This window comes from Phaseolus vulgaris, chromosome 3, assembly GCF_000499845.2.
Source record: "Phaseolus vulgaris cultivar G19833 chromosome 3, P. vulgaris v2.0, whole genome shotgun sequence".
Lineage (NCBI taxonomy): Eukaryota > Viridiplantae > Streptophyta > Magnoliopsida > Fabales > Fabaceae > Phaseolus > Phaseolus vulgaris.
In genome coordinates this window covers 14125083-14147926 of record NC_023757.2, presented here as the reverse complement: position 1 = coordinate 14147926, position 22844 = coordinate 14125083, and the positions used below count along the sequence as shown (strand labels likewise).

The 22844-nt window shown below is 35.1% G+C and overlaps 2 protein-coding genes across 2 annotated transcripts; one reads left to right on the top strand and one right to left on the bottom strand.

Moving 5' to 3' along the window:
• Positions 1–3141: 3141 nt before the first annotated feature.
• On the bottom strand, positions 3142–11008 carry LOC137806755 (transcription initiation factor IIF subunit alpha-like). The gene is made up of 9 exons (XM_068607021.1): positions 10322–11008; positions 9916–10074; positions 9525–9670; positions 7541–7911; positions 6197–6312; positions 5400–5531; positions 4938–5153; positions 3823–4044; positions 3142–3347 (listed from the first exon to the last, which is right to left on the bottom strand). Exons 1-9 carry the CDS (start codon positions 10490–10492, stop codon positions 3258–3260), a joined length of 1623 nt encoding a protein of 540 aa, XP_068463122.1. The 5' UTR covers positions 10493–11008; the 3' UTR covers positions 3142–3257.
• Positions 11009–11837: 829 nt separating this feature from the next.
• On the top strand, positions 11838–12302 carry LOC137839166 (uncharacterized). Its single transcript, XM_068648292.1, has one exon. The coding sequence runs from the start codon at positions 11838–11840 to the stop codon at positions 12300–12302; it is 465 nt and encodes a 154-aa protein (XP_068504393.1).
• Positions 12303–22844: the final 10542 nt, after the last annotated feature.

The window sequence follows — 22844 nt, the reverse complement described above, 5'->3', positions numbered from 1 at the left end:
TAGAGTACAGAATTCTAGTAGCTGCTTCAAAATTTTGCTAACTACTTTAGAAAATATATTATATTTACCACTTTATTCCCTATTTTAACACATTAAACCAAAATTAAAAATTTTAATCTGTAATTTAAAATATGAAATCAAACTAAAATTTTAATCACTAATTTAAAATATTTCACCTAAAATTTTAATAGCTAGTTTTATATATTAAATCATAATTTACAGTGCAGAATAATCTTAAACATTCTTTAAAAATGAAGTCCCTATTTCAACATTTTTATACAAAAAAATAAATTTTTAGCATTAAATTAAAGTATTAAACCCTACTGTAAATTTTTAATAATTGGTTCGTAACATTAAATTATGTTTTAACTTTTAGATCTAAGCTTCATAAGTGGAACAATAAAATAAAACAACATTACTATTTCTTTTGTAATGTGACACTGTGATTTTGGATAATTTTTATTCTTATGTGGTACATTTTCATATCCGTCTCCAAAACTGAATATATTTTCAAGCAAATCATTTATTTATCTGTAAGCTCTATATACTATAAAACCTTTATAATTCATTTATGTTAATGCATTTATATCGACGTTTTTGCCTATGATATATAACAAATACATTAAATTATTTAAATTATCAATAAAATATTATTTTATTGATAATTTAAATGAACCGTGTCTTTTATTTTCTTTTTAAAGATTCAAATGAAACACTTGTCCATTCTCGTATAGACAACGATAAAATACTTTTAAAAAAACTATTTTACATAATTTAGAAGTTACGAAAAAAAATCTTTATTTTCTCTGGACCAAAGAAGTTTAGCGATATATCAATGGTGAGATTTCGATAAAAACTTAGTCAGCATAAACTGGTTTAGAAAAAACTTTTAGTTGTATAGTAATTAGTGAATTTTAATGAGTTAAACGTGGATCTTAATGTCATACCAATTTAAATATAGATCATGATTAACAGAACTATGTGGATCTATATTTCATTAATTATTTGGTTAAGCAAAGTATACATTTAGAAAATAATAGGAATGAGACAACTAAGTTAAAGCATAAGGTGCAAGATTTCATTGTAATTAACATAGTATGTCCAAAAGAGTGAAAGAGATTAAAAAGAAAGAGCCATTTCCATAACTTTTTACACCAAATTTTGTGAAGACAGAGAAGTGTTGTAACTTGATAGATGGGGGATTAACCAAGACACTGTCTTCTTGTATTTCTGAAGATAAATAATAGGAACTAACGTTTCTGTTGTCCCATATTCCAAGAATAAAATATTTGAACACTGATAATAACCAGGAAGCAACTATGATCCTCAACAACCATTTCATTCTATAGTTCTCTCCGTGTCATTTTTCCTTTATAAACTCTCAAAGATACTGAATCACTTCACTAATCTCATTATGTTCTGCCCCATCGCTTCTCTTTTTTCAGATTTATTCTGCTGATTTCCTCGTTACAATGGGTGCTAAGCTCTGCCTTCTCTGTCACGAAAATAACAAAGCCTGTGTCAGAGATGACAGCAATTTCAAGAATGAAAAAAAGCAAGGAGGGTTTTGCAAGATGTTGAAAAGAAGGGAGGTGGAGAGAGAAGAGAAGAAGGTTCCAAATCTGACTCTAGAAGATTGGTTAATAGCTTCTCCTGGTTTGAAGGCAGAATGCATTATGAGTTCAGGAGAAGTATCATTTTCTTCTAAGCATTCTAAGAAAAAGGTGCATCCTTGTGTTAGTCAATGCCGTGGATCATTGATAGCTGAAACCAAAGACAGTTTGTGCTTGGACAGACCCACCAACCATGATGAAGAAATGGTAAGTTGGACATCCTTAAGTGTGAAATCACAGAGGAGAGTGAGGTTTAAGCTGCCTCATATTGTCATATATTACTCACCAGATGACCCTTGTTCGCCAGAAGAGGCTTATTATAGCACTCAAAGTGAAGGGTCGTTTTACTCATCAATCTGCGGGGAATATTCAATTGACTCTTCTGCTGAAGAACCCTTTTTCAGACTCGCAGTGGATATTCTCCCTCATGTCTCTGTCTCTTCTAAAATTTGAATAAGTTCTCAAGGGAAAAATTGAATACCACTTTCTCACCAGGGATAAATTAATGGCCCAATTTATTTCTTATTTTGTTAGGAGTGCAATAATTTTATCCGTTGATTCAGGTGGAGCTGTCTCCCATGAATTTTAAGAACATGTTTTTAATTGTGGTACAATTTCCCTTATTAGAATCTGCTATGTTTTAGATATTTTTATTTAAAAATACAATAGCAGTAAAATTTAATATGGTTTTTATTAATCCAACACAATAAATTGTTTAAAATCATTTGAATACAAAATCTGGTATGGATCTAAACCTAGAATCGTGCTGGAATCAATCTTTTATTTTTTTTTCCTGTACAAAAAATGTGATAAAATGACTTGTTATATATCATGATTTCGTCATTAGAAAAAGGGCAGGAATACTTGTACACATTGTAACAATCTATATCATTTAAAAAGTGTCAATAACATCTATCATAAATGCTTTTACTTTTAACTTTATAGGGGCCTCTCTTAATTTGGAAAAATATCCATGAGCTATACGACATGGGCATAGATTGGTAGAGAGAAAGCCTCTGATTGAGTAGAGTAGGATTTTCTGACTATGTGCCCTTTGTTTTGATCCTCTAAATTAAAATTATTTTATTAAAACTTTGAAATAAGTACAGATAAAATTAATTCGAACACCCATGCATTTTATCTTTAATGGTTGTCTTATATTATATTGCATGGAGTTGTATAAACAAGCATGGTTCATGAACCTTTGTTTTAGAGTAAAGCAGAGTACTTGTCGGACACAGAAATGAGGTACTACTTTGAATCTGCATACGAATTATAGGTGAAGAGTATTGTGGGCGAAAAGACACGCAAAATTTCATAACTGTGCTGTGGATTAAGTCTAGGAGAATAATCCTATGAGGATTTGGAATCTTATATATGGCTTGGTCTTGTTAGAAGAATGCAAGATTTTTATGTTATATTACAATTATATTATTAGTTATTCAGTCTATGTCGTGTCTATCCATTGTTCGCTGCTGTTCTTTCTTTATTTTCACATTTCCAGTAGAGTAAATGCAATCTATTACACTGGTGTACAATACTGCAATGTATTATGAAAATGGTGTTCCAAATAACAAAAGATAGAATCCGGGAGAGTGCGATAAAATATAATGAAAAGGACGTCACCCCTTCTTAGATACAATGTCACCTATCTCTCAGTATAACATAACTGGATGCATTAGTCTTCTGTATCTTGGAGATTCTCTTCAGGATATCTGCAAAAGCCTTCTTATCCTGCACATAGCAAAGAAACACAGATGCCAAATTCAACCTTTTGAAGAGCGAAGCAAAACAAACTCCTTTAAAAGCCATACATCTTCCTTAGGTGGTCCCAAAGCTAAGAACAAGGTGTGATATTTCCTATGCATACATACAACAGTTTATATATGAATATGGTAGAACTAGGGATTCAATATCTCAAATTACCATAAAATATTGTTAATGTTAGATTCCCTTGTTTGAATTTGCACTAGCCAGTCAATTTCGTTCTAAATTGTATTAAATGTTAGCTCTACAGAATTGTGAGATGTAGCATAATTTGCGAGAACCTACGAATCAAGTTTTATTCTTTTACAGATTTAGCTAAAAAACTTCCATTAAGATCATAAAGCACGTTGAGAAGCAGCATATTCAGACATGGGTTATAAGAATCACTAAGCAAAAAATTGCAGCTCAATAAAGAAAAAGCAAATCTTTCGGTAGAGCCTACCTCTGGACATCTTAGCCTTGCTCTGAATTTAGCAACAAGATCCTGTGTGGTCAATGGAGTCTTCTGCATCAGAACAGCCCTGATTTCTTCCTCACTCACAGGTCCAGAAGCTATGGGGGAAGAAGAACCACCTTTAGATGATGGTGTCGGTGGTACCCCTTTTGAAGGGGTATTATTTTTGGATGTAGACCCGTTTTCATCTTTGACAGTTGATTTTGGTTCCTGATCAATGGAAGGGAAAGGAAATTTAGTGCTTTCAAATGGGATGAGAAATTTCAATAACAGTTAAAAGGAAAACCTGCTTTCAAATTTAGTGCTCTAATACTTGAAAGTTAAGATCTTTTTGAAGGTGCTCCAATACAATAAGCAAAAGATAGATTGTGTTACGAAACATCAATTTGAAAGTGCTTCAATAGCTAAATAGAGTACAGGAATGAACGATTGAGTGACAAAATAAAGGTGGAATAAATAAATAGGATGAGTTCGGATAAGTTCACAAGTGTGTTTTCAAAAATCCTTTTCATTTAAAAGTTGAAGTTCACATGATTTTATATTTTATTTCATAAAAATAGGTTAAGTATAAACATGAATCATTGAACCGTACCGGTGATAAAATATACATAGATTCATTCATGTATCATAAGATACGAAGTCATTTAAGATTCATCTTGAGATATGAATCAGTCGATAGCCAAAACTATATCGAATGGTGAACCATAAGATTCTGATAACTATTAAGGCCCCGTTTGGGGTGGTTGTGAATTGTTAATTTTTAGTTTTCTAAGTTCATTTTAAAAATAAAACCTACTTGGCATAAAAGGGGTTAAAATGGTTTTAAAATGAATTTGAAAACCATTTAACCTTTCTTTTAAAAAAAGACTTTTTATTTGAGTTTGACTTTAAGCATTGAGAAGCCTCTACGTTATCAATAACTATTATATCAAAAAATTTAAAGTTGCAACTATTTTTTTTTTAAACTGAAAACCAAAATAAACTCAATAAAAACTGGTTTTGATTTCTAAAAATTAGAAAACTTTTTTATCTGTGGATCAAAACTAAATCAATATTACAAATGGCACTTGTAATGAAGTGAGTTTGGAGAAGAAATGACGTACATTTTCTATTTTGACCTTCTTTGGTGGTGCACCATTAGCGGCTTTCGTTTCCTCATTTAATTTTCTCTTCCCCTTTGAAGGCTTTGAAGTGGATAAAGTTCCCCGAGCAGTTCCTGTTACTGCTGGTTTTGAAGGGCTATTGTCAGCGGGTTCTTCCTTAGGTGCATCCTTTGGCTTTGAAGCAATCACAGGAGGAACGCCAGCCTCATCATCCACCTAGACAACCCAACTGACCCGTTAATGGAGGAAAAATGCTCAAATGAAATCTAGGCTATTTGTTTGAATAAGCCATTCCCTCTTTTAGAAGTCAGCAAATGAAAAAAGGGATTGTACTCATTGCAGTTAGCACTAATCATGCACTTCCAAGATACTAGATGCCCAATGAAAACTTAAAACTAGATCTACCAAAAAAATTTAAAACGGAGAGTTTTAAGAAAAAAAAGTAAAAAACTTAACCCATACATCATCATCGTCGTCATCATCTTCAGCGTCAGATTCGTTTAGACCACTAGTTCGTAGCAGCTTCTTCAGCTCTTTCCCAGATTTACTCAGACCTCCCCCTTCTTCATTATCTTCGTCTTCATCCTCGTCATCCTAAAATTATATTAAAAAATGTAGTTCAAGAAGGTATGTAGCAAATACCAAATTTGAACATTTATATTCCACTCCTGTATTTGTATGTTCGATAAGCTAAATGCCATCAAGGAAAATCATGAGGGTTGCTTTCTAAAACTGCATGAAATATTTAAAAAAAAAGAAAAAAGAGTAGAACATCATAAATACCAAATAAGGGTATCACAAAATGACTGAATGGATAAAATAGCATGCATCCATGTAAATAAGGACCCAAGGAATCCATTAAATGAGAACACATAAAAACCTGAAAAAATACCTACTTTAGTCAAGCCCTAAAATTCTAAAAATAAGTTGTGCTACTCTGTGAAGGTACTCTTCTAGAGAAAATCCCTCAAGAAGTGGTTGTTTGAATAATTAGTTGAAAAAAAGTTATTTCCACATTTTGTGCACTTTCTTTTAAACCAGATTAATTGCATCAAGTGTGAGTATAGTCTATAGAGCGTGCCCAAAAAGAGAAAAATGATGTAGCAACTATATCGAATCAATTTTAAATCCATACAACATCCATCTCAAGACCAATTCTTGAAGTAGCAATGACACATAAATCCCATAAAACAACAACATAGATTATCTGCGGAAGATCTAGCTTCTTACCCACAGGTATTTGTGGAAATTGAACTAACCTGCTTGATTTCTGGAGGAGCAGGAACTTCAGGGGCCAAATCTTCCCTTTCCTCAGGATCATTGCCAACAGCTTCATCATCATCAGTGAAAATCTCTTCATGCTCCCAATCATCACCTATGCATATGCACGAGTATAATCAATAGAAAGAATAAGCATGTACCTGTGAAGTATTCTTTAAACTTTCCTCAAGAGTTTAAACTCTAAGAACCTAGTAATGCCACTGATTCTTGATCAATTAAGATTAAATACTTGAACAGAATGGGAACATTCTAGCAAAGGATGCCAATTAGACAATAAGCTTAAAAAGACCAATCAACTCGATACTCAGAACAATAAGTCACACCAAAAAGTAACCAGTAGACTCACATTGGGAACCTGTTTGGATAAACTTCTTCAAAAACACTTATAGTAGAAAAAAAGAAAAAAGTTTTCCATAAACTAAAATTAGTTTGCATAAATTAAAAAAACAACTTTGGAGAAGCAAATATGAGGGAGTTTCTTCAAATTAACTTATAAAAGAGTTAATTTTAGCTTGTGGAGAAGTTAATTTCCTTCGATTAGTATTTTTGGAGAAGTTTAGAACAACCCTAGGTATTGATAAGTTGCGTGCAAAAGATGGATAGTTTGATGCTTGATTCAGGCCTACTGACCTGCTATATGTAAAGATAGTCAAGAAGGAAAAATGCCTGTCACAGCCAGTATGGCAGTCAGTTAAGTGATGATATTTTGTTAGGAGTTTATAGGAGACAAGGAGAAGGCATGAAACTGAGTATGGGGAAGTAAGGTTTTTCTATGCAGAGAGAACACTGTTACAGGAACTGAGGCTCTGGGAGGTGCATTAAGTAGTGGACTGAGTGTAATTAATTTCCTTTCAATAAAAAAATAATTATTTTTCTTTTGTTTTCCTATCAGCGAGTGTTCACTGGTTGCATCTAGCCACACAATCCAGCTCCATCAAAGGAAAAATATACAAAAGTCCAAACCTAACAATATGAAGTCTCAACTCCCCAGTTTGATTCATTTAGAGAATTTGTTTGATTTTGCATTTAACACTAGGCATAAACCTCCAAAACAATGAAACAATCAAGAAACTATAATGATGTATATTGTAGACTTCATTTAAAATTAGGCATAGATTATAATATAAAATAATTGCATCCTATCATCTCCAATATGTTAATTTATATATCTCTAACCTCAGTAGAGGCATATACCAATTCAGATCAATCATGGCATGGAATTTCACAGCATCGAGATCATCATTGCATAAAACCAGCATTAAAATAATAACCATCAGCCGTTTTATCAGAAAATAGGAAGTACAAACAAGACAGTTACCTACCCTTTTCGATATCATCATCATCCTGATCAAGGTCTCCTCCCCTTGGGCCTTCTTCATCATCATCACCACCTTTTTTATTTAGTCCAAGTCTACTCCTCCTTGCTACCTCATCGTCTTCATCCTCTTCACCTTTATCTGATACGTGGCCTTCCTCATCTTCGTCAGTTTTCTTACGGTTTTTCCCTCCTCCGCCCACATTGCTCTCCTTCTCATCAAACCTCCCACGTTCACCAAATGCAGCTGGCCCATTATTTGCTGCTTTCATCATCCATCTTTCATATCCATCAGCAGTTTTCTTTCTGTTCTTCATTTTCTCTTCTGCTTCCTCCAATGTCAATTGTTTATATTGTGCAACCTTGTTAAAGTTGTACCTAAATTTCAAAAATATAAAGAATAAAGAGCGTACAATACATATTTTTCTACTGTCTTTGACAAGCAAAATTCTCAGACTTAGCCCAACCCTTGAATGAAGTAGGTATCCCTCACTTTAGGTCTCAAACATGTATCCTTACCAAAAACATTTTCTAAAAAGAATTAAAAAAGTAGTCAAGTAATCACTAATGATATTAACATGCTAAGACTAACGAAATATTTATCCTAAAAGGCCCCTCATCCTATTTCGATTGTCTCTCCTATAAATATTAATTAGTGATTTATGTTAAGATCTTACATCAAAGAAAGATATGTATGACCAATATAATACTTAAAAAGATTTTACAATCCTAACCATTCAAGTTAGTTTATGGGATTGAGATAAGTCCTGAGCATATTTTGTCAATGTTGAATATTAAACTATTGTATTTTTTATTTATTTTAATAAATCTTTTAATATTTTTCACATATAATATAAAAAAAAATTAAAAAAGGGCGAGCAGCTGAAAACACCACCCTTCCCACTGAATTGTTGGTGAGCCAGACTGGTTGCCACCCTTACTCCCCAAGATCGAACAGAAGACTTTTTGACATATTTTGGCCTCACTCAACTTCCTGGGAAACATCTTGGGAGGTAACGTGTCCAAATTGCTCAAAGACAACAACCAAAAAGTAGATAAAACTTGTTGGCATAGGTACAATATAATTAATATCTTTAAGCCATCTTCAGTTGTACAATCTCATACTTTATCCATAGACACAACTCATATCTGTGTATTCGATTAATCAGTGTGTTCCTCCTGCCAAAAGTCGCTCCTTGTCCATAACTTATCTCTTTTGCACCAACAATCACTCCCCACAGTCGTCAATGCTCGGGATGTTACACCCAGTACCCCCAAACACTTACAAAAAGATATCTAGAACATGGACAAACGCAGGAGACCAAAAAACAACATCCCTTCCTACCAAGAAATAGACATCGAGAATGTAGAGAGATAGAGGTAATTCAATGACAATTCTAGTATAGGCTTTCATTTTATCTTAGAAATTGGCTTAGAGCCTAGATCAATCCATCAAAGTCAGTTTGTATGGTGAAGATTCTAACACTGATAAGAACTACAGTGGTCATATCTCTAGTCTATGCAAGATCTCTACAACATCATTCTCTCTACTGTTTTCATGTCTTCAAACGTACCCCCACTACACATTTATGTTTCTTTCTTTCCCTCTTTTCACCTTCTACTTGGTAAAAAGTTTAGTCCTTGCTACTGAGGGAATCAAAACTGCCATTGATATTTACTGAGGAAAGAAATTTGAAAATTTTGTCAATTTGTCTAAGTTACCAAGCTTGCCCTTTTCTGGGTTTGATTTGATTACCCTTTTGCAAGAGTGACGATATTATAATCTTTTACCTCTTCACCCTTTTCCAGAGAGAGAATATTTTAAAAAATAATAGTCTTCTATTTTACCATGTACTTAAATAAATATCCAATACAACATTTTCATTAGCTTGGAAAGACCGCATAATAAACTTGGCTTTAAGCCTAAATAAACATTGGAACATCCCTACTACAGAAAAACAAAATTCTCATCTTTAACGCAAACAACATACCAAGAACCAGCAGGAATGGCCACAAACTCCTTTCTTTCCATCATGAGCAGGTAATACGTAGCTGACTGTGCACCTTCGAGATGACCCTGGAATTGAGACTGACCAGTTTCGTCCTCCAAGAGCCATGGTTTGTTCTTGTACTTCTCCTATGTAGTGCAACAAGAAGTTTATTCAGGAAATAAATACAATGATACATCACAATTCAATAGCAATTATGCATTACCCAATATCCACATGACTAACATGTACACTACATTTCCGTGGGAATATCTTATCCATTATATAATATGGAACTCAAGAACTACTTTCAGACATACTCAATGATAAACAGTCATGATGAAGAATATAAAAGTGGAAACAGTAATTGCATATTGGATGATAGGTTGAATACCCGCAATGCATCGGTAACTTGGCGGCTCTGTAATCCCTCCTTCTGCAAGGACCACTTATTTTCAGCACTTTTCTTCTTGGAAAAGTCAGGCAAACCAGATACAAATCTCCCGATGAAGTAATGTTTGTCACTGCCAGAGCTAGCGCGAACGCTATATTCCTGTCACAAAAAATCACGTTAATCCCTCGCTTCCAAAAACAAGAATGGGGTACTCCAGTTCTAATCGGATTCACTACTAAATCACATCACTGGAATGAACTGAAAGCAAATTAAAATGTCATCCAATAAATTTAATGCTGATAAAAAAAAAATCCAATAAGTTTAATTCCGATTCAGAAAAAGAAAACAAGAACGGGTAATGCAGCGGTAAGAGACAAAAAAATGAAAACGGGAACAGAGATCGAACTCGAATCAAGCGAGTAACGGTGGCGCCACAATCAAAGCATTTGGCCTTGTTCTCCGCCATGGTCTTGCCACAGGTCAAGCACAGAGTCATGTGTTTGCAATTGCTTCCATAAAGATCGGTGGTTGAACCGCATCCGCCACACGTCGGCTTCAACAGCAGGTCAATCGACATCTTCTACGTTTCAACACCAATACCAAAAACTAACAGTCTAGGGTTTAACACTCTAGTTCAGTCACAACTTTTGGCGCGCGGGATTCTACATTTCAACTCGGATTCCATTGACTATTGATAATTGACCATCTTTCACATTCTGCGGATCCTCCTTCTTCGCTTCATTCATAATCACGCCGAGTCGAAGCGACCTAAATGGGTGGACTCTTCCAATCGGGTTGGGCTAATCTGGTTTTAAAACTTTTCTGCATTTGATGAGGATTCAACTTAGTTTTTTTTTTTTCACCTCCATTCATTTCGAAAAGAGTTTTTTAAAAAGGAACTTTCTGGAATTTATTTTTTAACTTCAGAAATATTATTCCAAAATAAAGGTGATATACCCAACAAAAACTAAAAATAAATGTTGGAAATTCATATTCGTTTCAGAATGAACTTTCCTAAACTAAAATAATTATGAATAACTCGTTAAAAAAACTAAGGCAATTTAGGCAAAACATATATATACTTTTTAATTTCAACAATACTTTTTTACTGTCTACGTCAAAAAGTAAAACCGAAAGGTTATTTAGGCTGAAAGGTTAGACTGCAAATCTAACTATAAATAAAAAAAAATATTAAATTAATTACCGTAGTAAAGTTCATAAAACAAGTTCAAATGTACAAGTATGTTTAATAAATATTAGATACAAAAAGAAAAGGTCCAAACAGGTTCTGAGCCCAACAAGAGAACATTATAAATAGATGATCAACCTAAGAGGTAAGCATAGTGATTTTATCTTATAACTATTTAAACTGATTCTGACTTTGGCATCAAGGCGCCTTGTAGGTACACACACCTACCCGTGAGAGGAGACTGAGAGTCCAAAATCGAGAAGGAGGATCAAGAAGTCAGCAAATCCAAGAAGAAGAAGTTTGCTTTTAGGCCTTTGTTCGTGGGGCCGAGAAGCAAGTTTATTGAAGGGAGTAAGAAGATGAGTGAAAGAGGAAAGCAATCGATGGAGCACGGAGGGGATCAAAATGCTATGCCAATGATTATGTTGAAGGAATTGCAGAAAGAATTCGAAATATTGAAGAAGAGTAATGAAGAGGAGTTGAGTATTTTAACAGCAGAAAATGCGTATATGAAGCGAAAGTTAAACGAAGAAACAATTTAAAATACACCGTTTGAAACTGTTCAACAAAGAACACAAGTCCATTAAAGGGTACACAATGACGAAAGTTTTTAAGCAACGAGGAAGAGGTTACTAGAAGCTTCTTGTACGTTTGCTGAAATGTATGCCAGAAAACACCCCTTTTCTAATGACATAATAGAAACTCCATTACCTAAAATTGGAAGAATTTAACCATGGATAAGTATGATGTTGAGCATATTGCAGTATATACAACTCAGATAAGTTTGTATACATGGAATGATGCCATTATGTGTCGAGTGTTTCCAACAACCTTGAAAGCAGCAACTTTAAGCTGGTTTACACGGCTACCACCGTTATGTATTTATTGTTTTGATACTTTGGTAAAGAAGTTTGGAGCACAATTTGCGACAAGCCGACCACATCATTTAACATCAATTGCTTTAGTGAACATAAGGCAAGAAAGAATAGAATCTTTGAGGGCATTTATGGACCGCTTTGGAAAGGTGGCACTAAGTATTCACAACCTTAGTCTGAAGGTCACAATGCATCATATGATTACAACACTAAAACCAAGACCATTTGCTGATAACCTTTGCAAAAAACCGGCAGTTAATCTTGATGAGTTAAGGCAGCGTGCATCAAAGTTTATGCAAATGGAAGAGTTGAGAGAATTCTGAAATCAAGCCAGGGTAGATGGAGGAAGTGATAAAAAAATGAATGAGAAGGAAGGAGGGCATCCGTTCAGAAGGGGAAAAGAGGAGCTTCGTGGCCGAAGGTTTCAACAATATACACCTTTGAATACTAATTAGGCACGAATTCTACAGGAAGTAATGGCAGCAGAGATAATACCACCACCAAGGAAGGAAAAAACTCCAGAGAGAGCAGATCATAACAAACATTGTCAATATCATAAGAATCATGGCCATTAAACAGAAGAATGTGTAGCTTTGAAAGACCGAATTGAAGAGCTGATTCAAGCTGGACAGTTGAAACGCTTTATCAAAGATGGAAGGATGATGATGAGACAAAGCCCAGAGCAAGAGTTAAGAGGCAGAGAATATGTGGAAATGAGGGAAGAACGACCTGAAAGAAGGGACAATAAAAAGATCGAAAGGAACAACGAAAGAAGGGAAGGGAGAGTTGAAAGAAGAAATGAAAGAAGTTATCATAGCCCTCAGCGAAGGAGGAGAAGCCGAGAATGAAGTCTAGGAAGGCTTGTCAAAGGTTTCAACAATACGATCTCTGTAGGTTTTTCTGGAGGAGAGTTTCCGTCTGCAAGAAAGAAACATTGGAGGAATGTTAGAATGGCTAAACATGTTTTCAAAAAGAGAAGCCTGCCACCAATGTTTTTTACTGATGAAGATTTTCAAGAGATTGATCCGGAATCAGATGATCCAATGGTGATAACGGTGGAAATTGCAGAATATGTCGTGAGGAAAACCCTTGTAGATCAAGGAAGTTCGGTTGATATTTTATTCTGGGAAAATTTTTGTAGGTTGCATCTGAAGGAAGAAGATATGGTACCCTTTCAAGAACAAATAATTGGATTCTCGGGAGAGAGGGTCAATACTAAAGGATATATTGATTTGCTGACAACATTTGGAAGAAGAAATGCCAAAAAAATGATAAAGATCGGGTATTTGGTGGTAGATGCATTCACTTCATATAATGCTTTGTTGGGAAGGTCTTCTTTAAGCAAGTTAGGAGCCATAGTGTCAACACCACACTTGGTCATGAAGTTTCCAACTGAAAGAGGAGATGTAGCAACTATTTATGTTGATCAGAGAGTTTACCGAAAATGTTATGTGGCAGGGCTAAAATTGAAACAAGATTCGAGAATGATGACACAAAAAGAAGATGGTAGAAATATGGTGGCTATGGTGGATTTAGATCCGAGAATGAATGATGAAGAAAGAATGGAGCCAATAGAAGAAACAACATATTCAATTAGGTGAAGATGAAAAACAATGCACGTATGTGGGTGGAAGCATGGTAGTAGAATTGATAAACATATTGATTGCGACATTAAGGAAAAATAAGGATTTATTTTCCAGGAAGGCAGCCGACATGCCAAGAATAGATCTTGATGTCATTTCAAGTTGTCTATTTGTCGGGAAGCAAAGCCGATAACTAAGAAGAGAAGAAAGTTAGGGGCAGAAAGACGGAAAACAGCATTCGAAGAAACTGAGAAATTGTTACAAGATGATTTCATTCAAGAAGCTCAGTATACAACTTGGTTAGCAAATGTGGTGTTCGTTAAAAAAGAAAATGGAAAATAGAGAATGTGTACTGATTACACGAATTTAAATAAGGCATACCCAAAGGATTCATATCCATTGTTGAGTATAGATAGATTAGTTGATGGAGCTTCCGGGCAAGCAGTGATGAGTTTCTTAGATGCTTACTCTGGTTACAATCAAATACAAATGTACAAGCCGGATATACCCAAGACAACTTTTACCATTGAAATGGCAAACTATAGCTACAAAGTCATGCCTTTTGGCTTGAAAAATGTTGGAGCTACATATCAAAGATTGATGGATAAGGTGTTTAAAGAGCATATTGGGAGAAATGTGGAGGTTTATGTTGATGACATGATTGTTAAGTCGTGTATGGTGGAAGAACACATAAAATATCTCGAGGAGGTCTTTACAAAGATAAGAAAATACAATCTACGATTGAATCCTGAGAAATGTGTTTTTGGTGTGAGAGGTGGAAAGTTTTTAGGATTTATGTTGACCAACAGAGGCATTAAAGCGAATCTTGATAAGTGTGAAGCAATTCTAAAAATGAGAAACCTGACAAATTTGAAGGAGGTGCAGAGGTTAGTTGGAAGACTAAATGCCTTAGCAAGATTTTTGCCAATTATTGCCGAGAGATCAAAACTGATAGTAAAGTTGTTGAAAAAAACTGAAACTTTCAAATGGAACGAACAATGTGAGCAAGCCTTTTCAACAATCAAAGAAATGATAGTTAAACCTCCCATCCTAGTTAAACTCGTGTTAACCCAACCCATCATTGTCTATTTAGCAACCTCACATGAAGCCATAGGAGCAGCCTTGATCCAGGAAATCCATAACAAAAGCCAATATACTTTGTGAGTAAAGCCCTACAAAATGCCGAAACCAGATACCATTTAGTTGAAAAGAGAGCCTTAACCCTTATGTATACAGCAAGACGTCTTCGACCATATTTTCAGAATCATCAAATAATTGTGAGGACTGACTGTCCGATAGCAAAACTTTTGAGAAAATTAGAACTTGCAAGTAGAATGGTAGTTTGGTCAGTGGAGCTTTTAGAGTTTGGAATCAAATATGAACCGCGAGGAGCAATCAAAGCACAATCACTTGCAGATTTTGTTATCCAATTGCCGAAAAAAATAAATGATCACGAAACATGGGTATTGTTCGTTGATGGATCATCAAACAAAAAGGAAAGCGAAGCAGGAATTGTACTAAAAAGACCTAAAAGTTTTAATCTAAAGATGGCTTTGAAATTTGACTTCAAAACTTCGAATAACCAAGTTGAATACGAAGTTCTAATTGCAGGGTTAATTCTTGCCAGAAATATGGGAGTTCAAAATATCATATGCAAAAGTGATTCTTAATTAACAGTCGGACATATAAAAGGTGAGTATCAGGTAAAAGATCCATTGTTACTAAGGTATTATCATAAAGTTCTAAACATTATGCAATGCTTTACTACTGCCGAAATTAAGCACATCTCGAGAGAACAGAATACGAAAGCAGATTCACTATCCAAGCTGGCAAGTCAACGGAGGCAGACTCAACACAACTCCATTATACAACAGACCCTCAATAGTCCGACAGTTGGAGTAGAAGAATGCTCGGCAATCACAACAACAAAAAGATGATTTGATCAAAATATATACAGTAATCAAGAATCAAGAGTAAGTGATGTGAGTTGATTTTATGATTGTTCATTTTATGGTGTGACACTTTACTTAGATTGAGATTTTAGGAATTTAAGAGTGAAGACCTTAGGAAAATTCCCACTGGACATTAACTTAACCAAGCGGTTAATTAAATCTGGTCAATTGTAATTGAATCTGTTCTTTCTGGGCACGTATATACTGTTCTTGATTTTCTAAAGAACTTCTGCATAAATCTAGATGTGGTGAAACATCAGTGAATTTCATGCTCTGTGAAGGTTAATTCAATCTGTCAAGTGTTTTTAAAAAAAAAACGAGCATTGACTTTGTATTCAAAAGTTGTGATTAACTGTTGAAGCTCACTGTTTTAATTCTGCAAAAATCAATTTGAACTTTGCCTGCAGATCATCTAACTCAATCTTAAAATCAAAGTTTATTCAACTGGGATAAACATCTTAAAGTACATAAACAGTATAAAAATAAATTTGTTCATTACTAAATAAATCGATTTATTTTCTGTGTACTGTGACAAAATCTGATTATGTGCGAAACTTTTAAAAGGTCAATTCACCCTCCCCCCCTCTTGAACTTTGACACTATTGAACCCAACACATTTCACAAAGGCAAAGATCAAAAGACAAAATATGGTGAGAATGGATGTAAAACTCAATTGATAATGAAAAAACCGAGAGCAATACAAGGAAGAAAAACAAATACAAAGAACATAAATGGAAGGTGAAAATGAAGGAGAATGGAATAAGAAAACTTATGGAAAATGAGAGTGATGATCACGCCACTTGATGGGTGGTAAATATCAAGATGAGTGGAAGGCTGCCACTTGAGAGCTTCATTCTCATCAAGATAAGACCAAGGGAGAGGAGATAACACTCACTCAAGCTCACACAATATTTGTGTAGAATAACTCTTCTTCTATTAATTTCAACTTGTAAAATACACTAGGTAGGCCTCCTATTTATAGGTGAAGGAGCCTTGGAGAACAAGCTAAAGGGGTAGGATGGGAAAAGGGAAAAAATGGGCAGCCTTAGGGTTTGACTAAGTCAAACCCGCATCCTAGGCTTATCCTTCTAGAAACTAGGTCAAAAGGGCTAGGAACAAGCTAAAATGCTACCCACACCCCCTATTATGCTAAAGGCACCTTATTCTAGCCTATCTTTGTTATTTAGACCTCTAAAGAGAGCCCAAATTATTTACAACATATTTGTATCTTATAAGAAGACCAAAAGGAAAAATAGTTGGTGTGATGGTTTATGCTCAGGTCCTCTGGTGAGGTCCATATGATCCTTAGTGGGGTTATGAATTGGTCGTTGAGATGACTGTTCACCATGTGCTTTGTCTTTTGCTTCCTTGGTCATCTTCGTAGCTACTTGGTTTGTATCAGCAAGGCATTGAAAATGATGTTAAAATAGCAAGGAAAGCAACCAATTATGTCATCATAGGGGACGAGTTATATAAAAGAGGACATTCAAATCCATTGTTGAAGTGCCTTTCTCAAGAGCAAGCTGAGTATTTGATACGAGAACTTCATGAAGGACTTTGTGGATTACATTGCGGTGCACGAACCATGGCAACAAAAGTTTTGCGAGCTGGATACTACTGGCCGACAATACGAAAAGATTGTAATGAATATGTGAAATCTTGTAAGAAATGCCAAGAGTTTGGTAGTCTTAATCATATACCCTTTCAAGAATTACAAGGAACTGTTTCTCCCTGCCCATTTGCCAAGTGGGGGATGGGCATTCTTGGTCCATTTCCTTTGGAACGAGGATAAACAAAGTTTTTAATTGTGGTAGTTGACTACTTTACGAAATGGATAGAGGTTGAAGCTCTCACAAAAATAACATCTCAGCAAATCCAAACTTTTGTGTGGGAAAATATAATTTGTAGATTTGGTATCCCATACACTATTATAATTGATAATGGCCGGTAGTTTACTGATAAAAACCTTATGGAGTTCTATGCAGATTTGGGAGTTAAATCTGTGACAACCTCTATAGAGCATCCAGAAACAAATGGACAAGTAGAGTCTACCAACAAATTCATTCTCAGACAACTAAAAAGAAGACTTGGGAGTGCAAAAGGATTATGGGCCGAGAAGTTACCAGAGATATTGTGGGCATACATATGCATACCTCAAACAACAACCGGTGAAACTCCATTCAACCTTACATATGGTACTAATGCCATGATACAGTTGAGGTAAATGAACCAACCTTGCGAAGACAAATAGAAGATTGGAATATCAACAATGAATGTTTTAGAACATATTTAGATTTAATTGAAGAGCTTCGGGAAAAAGCAACGATAAAAGAGGAAATAGTAAAGAGAATGGCATGTAAGAGGTTTAATGCCAAAATCAAACTGCGAAGTTTCAATGAAGGAGATTTAGTGTGGAGGATGAGAACTTATGCTAGAAAAGACCCACAACAAGGTAAACTATCACCTAATTGGGAATGCCTATTCAGAGTAATGGAAAGTCTACAAAATGGAGCTTACAAATTGGAAACGTTAGATGGAAAGATTATACCGAGAACATGGAACTCAAGTCATTTGAAGTTTTATTTTAACTAAGTACATTGTAAAATCAAAATTTTGTATGAAACTTCATGACACAAATTTTTTTCCTTGTATAAAGAAACTTTCATGCAAGAACAAATCATTAATGAAGAAGATATTCACAAGCATAAATCTTTCGAAATATTACTTTGAAGCCTCTTGGCCCAAGATGCTTTCACTCCATGTGAAATCCCTTATGAGAGTATACTTAATTCAAATTACAAAATCTCCGCTGAACCAAGTGGTGTTCAAGCTTTGAAGAATCCAAACCCCTTTGAAGGATGTTGAACGCTTGGTTGTGCTTGCTGTTGCTGAGCTGTCTTAGTTAGGATCTGGGGTAGTTTGAGTTTTGTAATCCACTCTTTGATTGAATCCAAAGCATAGGCATTCTCAATCTTTTTAAAAGAAAAGTGTTTTTCAAACTAAGTGAAAAACAACTGATTGTTTTGTCGAAACAACTGATTTTTTTATACTTAGATGTTTTTAGAAAAGATTGAAAACTGTTTTTCAAATGGTTGAGCTGTTAAAACTAAAACAACCGATTGATTCGAGGAAACAATCGATTGTTTGTTTTGGTACCATAACAGAAAAACTATTTTGTGCTTTGATTGAGCATTAAATGATTTTAACTCATTACGCTCCAGTCTTTAATGCTTTGACCAATCTTTAAATGCAATGAATAAGTTTGTTAAGATTTGATAACAAACATCTTTGAATAAATTCAGAAAAACAGATTTAAGAAATAACAATCTTTTGAGAACAACAAGATTCTGATTTTCAAAGAGTTGGGATTGCTTAGAGATTGAGATTGATCAAAGAGTGTGAGATAGGATTTCTGCTTGTATTGATTTCAGATTTACTTCTGTAACAAGTGTAATCCTTGTATCTGTTGAACAAGTTTCTTCTGTGTGTTTGCTGAGAAGTGTTGTGTGTTCTTGAAGGGATCAAGATCAACATTCTTAGTGTTGGTGTACTGGCCAAGAGAAGTGTGTGTCTTGAGGGGATCAAGGCCACTTTCTTGGTTGTGTTGTAAGTGATCTAGGTTTGATTGCTTAGTGGAATTCCTCAGTGGTTTCTGAGAAGACTGGATGTAGCTCTGGGTTTAGAGTGAACCAGTATAAACATTTGTGTGCATTCTCTCTATCCTTAACTCTTTAAATTCAGTTTTGATTTTGTAAACTGGTATAAACAACCGATTGTTTCTGCGAAACAACCGATTATTTTTTTGGTGATGTTGTTTTTGCTTATTGTTTTGGCAAACTGGATTCCTTATCAATTGTTTCTTGAGATAATTTCATTATTGACTTAAAAAGTTTGCGAAAACCCTCTTTAAACCATTCACCCCCTCTAGTTTAAAGTCATCCATTCTAACAATTGGCATCAAGAGTTTGGTTCTTGAAATTTATTCAAGTTGATCCTAAAACTGTTTTTAAATGGCTGATAGATTACCTTTTGGGGAAGGAGCTTCAATCAACAAACCACCTCTGTTTTGTGGTTTGAACTACCAATTTTGGAAAAGAAGAATGAAAATCTTTATGGAATCACTTGACAAAGGAATTTGGGATGCAATTGAAAATGGTCCTTTTGTCCCAAAGTTTAAAAAAGATGGATCTTTCACTGAAAAGCCTTGGTCTCAATGGACTGATTCAGAAAGCAAGAAGGCCAAATTCGATTGCATTGCCAAAAATATAATAACCTCTGCTTTAAATTCTGATGAGTTTTTCAGGGTCTCTCAATGCAAATCATCAAAAGAAATGTGGGACACCTTGGAAGTAACTCATGAAGGTACAAATGAGGTAAAGAAAGCTAGGAAGCATACTCTAATCCAAGAGTATGAGATGTTCAGAATGCTCAAAGGTGAAACAATTGCTGAGGTGCAGAAAAGATTCACGCACATCATCAATCATCTCATGAGCCTTGACAAGACCTTTGAAAAGGAAGAGCTAAACATCAAGATCTTGAAATGTCTTGATAGAGCATGGCAACCCAAGGTAACTGCTATTTCCGAGTCTAAAGATCTAACATCCTTGAGTATGGCTTCTTTGTTTGGTAAGCTTAGGGAACATGAGTTAGAGATGAATCAACTCAATGTTCAAGAAAGCGAAGACAAGCACGTAAGGAGCATAGCCTTAAAAGCTTCCAAGCACAAAGGAAAACAAGAATCCAGTGGTGATAGTGATGAGGAAAACCTTAGCTTGCTGTCAAGAAAGTTCAACAAATTCTCGAAGAGGAATCGCAACAAGGACAACAACAAAGATAGGTATGGAAACAAGAAATCAAATGATTTTAATTCCAATAACTATACTTGTTTTAGCTGTGGTGAGCAAGGTCATATAAAGGCAGATTGTCCAAACAAGAGCAAGGAGAAAAAGCCTAGCAACAAGGAAAAGAAAGGCAAGACAAAGAGAGCCTACATAGCTTGGGATGAAAATGAGGTATCATCATCAAGTTCTTCATCAAGTGAAGATGAGAAAGCAAGCATCTGCTTGATAGCTGAAGAAGATGATGAATCTTGTAGCTCAAGTGAGGTAAGTTCATGTGCTTCTTTAAATGAAAAAAATTATAGTGAATTGCTTGAAGCTTTTCAAGAAACTCATGATGAAGTTAATCGATTGGTTCTTTCAAACAACCGATTGAAAGAACTTAACAACTGCTGGAAAAGAGAGTGAAATCACTTGAAGATGAGATTGAAAAATCTAAAAATGATTTCAAAAATCTGGAAAATCATTTCAAAAATTCTTCTTGCAAGTGTGACACTCTCATTTGCGAAAATTGTGAAAATCTTGAGAAAAAGGTTCATTATCTTATTGAAACCGTGGACAAGCTTTCAAAAGGGAAATCTAACTTTGAGAATGTCTTGGCATCTCAAAGCTGTGTTTTTGGAAAGGCTGGTTTAGGTTTCAATCCACAAAACCAACAAGATAAGTTTTCAAAAAAAAATTAAGAAAGCCAGTAAAACAACCGATTGTTAAATCGAAACAACCGGTTGTTACATGCTTTTATTGCATGAAGAAGGGCCATTCAGTTAGATTTTGCAAAATAAGAAAGTTCGTTGTTCCTAGAGGCTACATGAAATGGATTCCTAAAGGATGTGAGGTTCCAAATGAGAAAAAGAAATCAATTGGACCCACATTTGTAAAGGGACCAAATCTTGTTGCTTGAACTCATGCTTGTGCAGGAATTCTAAAGAAGTGTGAAGGACTGAGTCATCTGATCAAGTTTTTTGGAAGAAAAAGACCAACATTGAAGTTGAATCAATGTTATGCATCTGTCCAAAGGCCCTCAACAGTTAAAATAGGCTTCTTGATCACAAAGCACATGGCTCATTGAAAGAACAACATAAAGGATAAGACCTTCCTTTCTCTGTTCTTAATTTCTGTTTTAAAGTTCTTTCTCATGGTTAAATATCTTTTTTTAACATGCTTAACTTCATTTGCTTTGAACTCTTTCTGCTCATGGTTAAAATTCAAAATCAGTTTTAACTGCTGCAGAAAAACAACCGATTGTTTCTTCGAAACAACCGATTGTTTTGAGCCTGACAGCATTGTAAAGAAATCAATTTAATTTCTATTTTGAATTTCTATTCGTTGCAGATCAATTTAAAGAGAGAATCCTTGGTCAATGAACTTGTGTTGAAAGTTGATCACGTTTAGAGAGAAGTTACAACAGTCATAAAGGAATATATTCCAAAATCTTGGAAATTCAAGAGCCTTAATGACTAGTCAAAGATCACATGTGAAGACCGTGTGATTTTCAGCTTTTTCTGACGTTTTCTGTGCAGGGCAGGGTCAAGTCCTCTCTCTCTGAAAATCCGGTACCCACTCATGACATTGAATGTTTTTTAATTCTATTACAGTTATAAAATCTGTTGCAGCTGATCTCTTCCATAAGAACAACCAATTGCAACATCTCTTACAACATCTCTTGTAAAATCTGTGAGTGAGCTTTTCTCTGTTTTCTTCTCTGCCATCATGGACTCGACTCCTCCCACCTCAAAAAGAGTCAAAACCAGAGCTGTAAGGTCTGGAGGAAGGCTAGAAGGATGGTTTTCTGGAGACAATGATCTAATTGAGAGATATAGGTTTGAAACAAGCACCAAAGTGATAAACAACCCCAAGGTTGTGTGCTTTGATTGGCTGAAAAGCCAAAAGCTGGACAATGTAAGGAGGCTGCTCAAAGATCAATCTCTCAGAAAGTTCCTGGAGATGAAGGGAAACATCTACCCAGATTTAATAAGGGTGTTCTACACAAATCTCAAGTTTGAGGGAAACAACCTAGTTTCTCATGTAAAAGGTGTAGATATGGAGATAACCCATGAGGTATGGGCTGTTGTTGCTGGTCTAAAGTACTTAGGCCTCAGGATTAACAAGGGAAACCTTGGAGTAGTGGAGGATTTCAACAAAATCCAATACTACAAGAGTTGCTTGAAGAACCAACATGCTCAAGTTAGGACTTGCTCGGTTGGAGGCCTAAAGCTTGATGAAAGGTTGTTAGCCCTCATTGTGACTTGGATTCTAACACCAAGGGGGAGCAATCATTCAGTTCTTACTGAGGAAGATCTGGTGTACATCTTTTGCATTATGAAGAAGATCAAAATCAATTGGATCCACATCATCAAAGAGCACATGCAAAAGGCAATGAGGTTAAATGACTATCAATATCCATATGCTGTTTTGGTATCTAAATTTCTACTCTATTTTGAAGTGAACCTAGAGGGTGAAACATCTGAGTTGGTCAAGTTAACTCAAGAGTT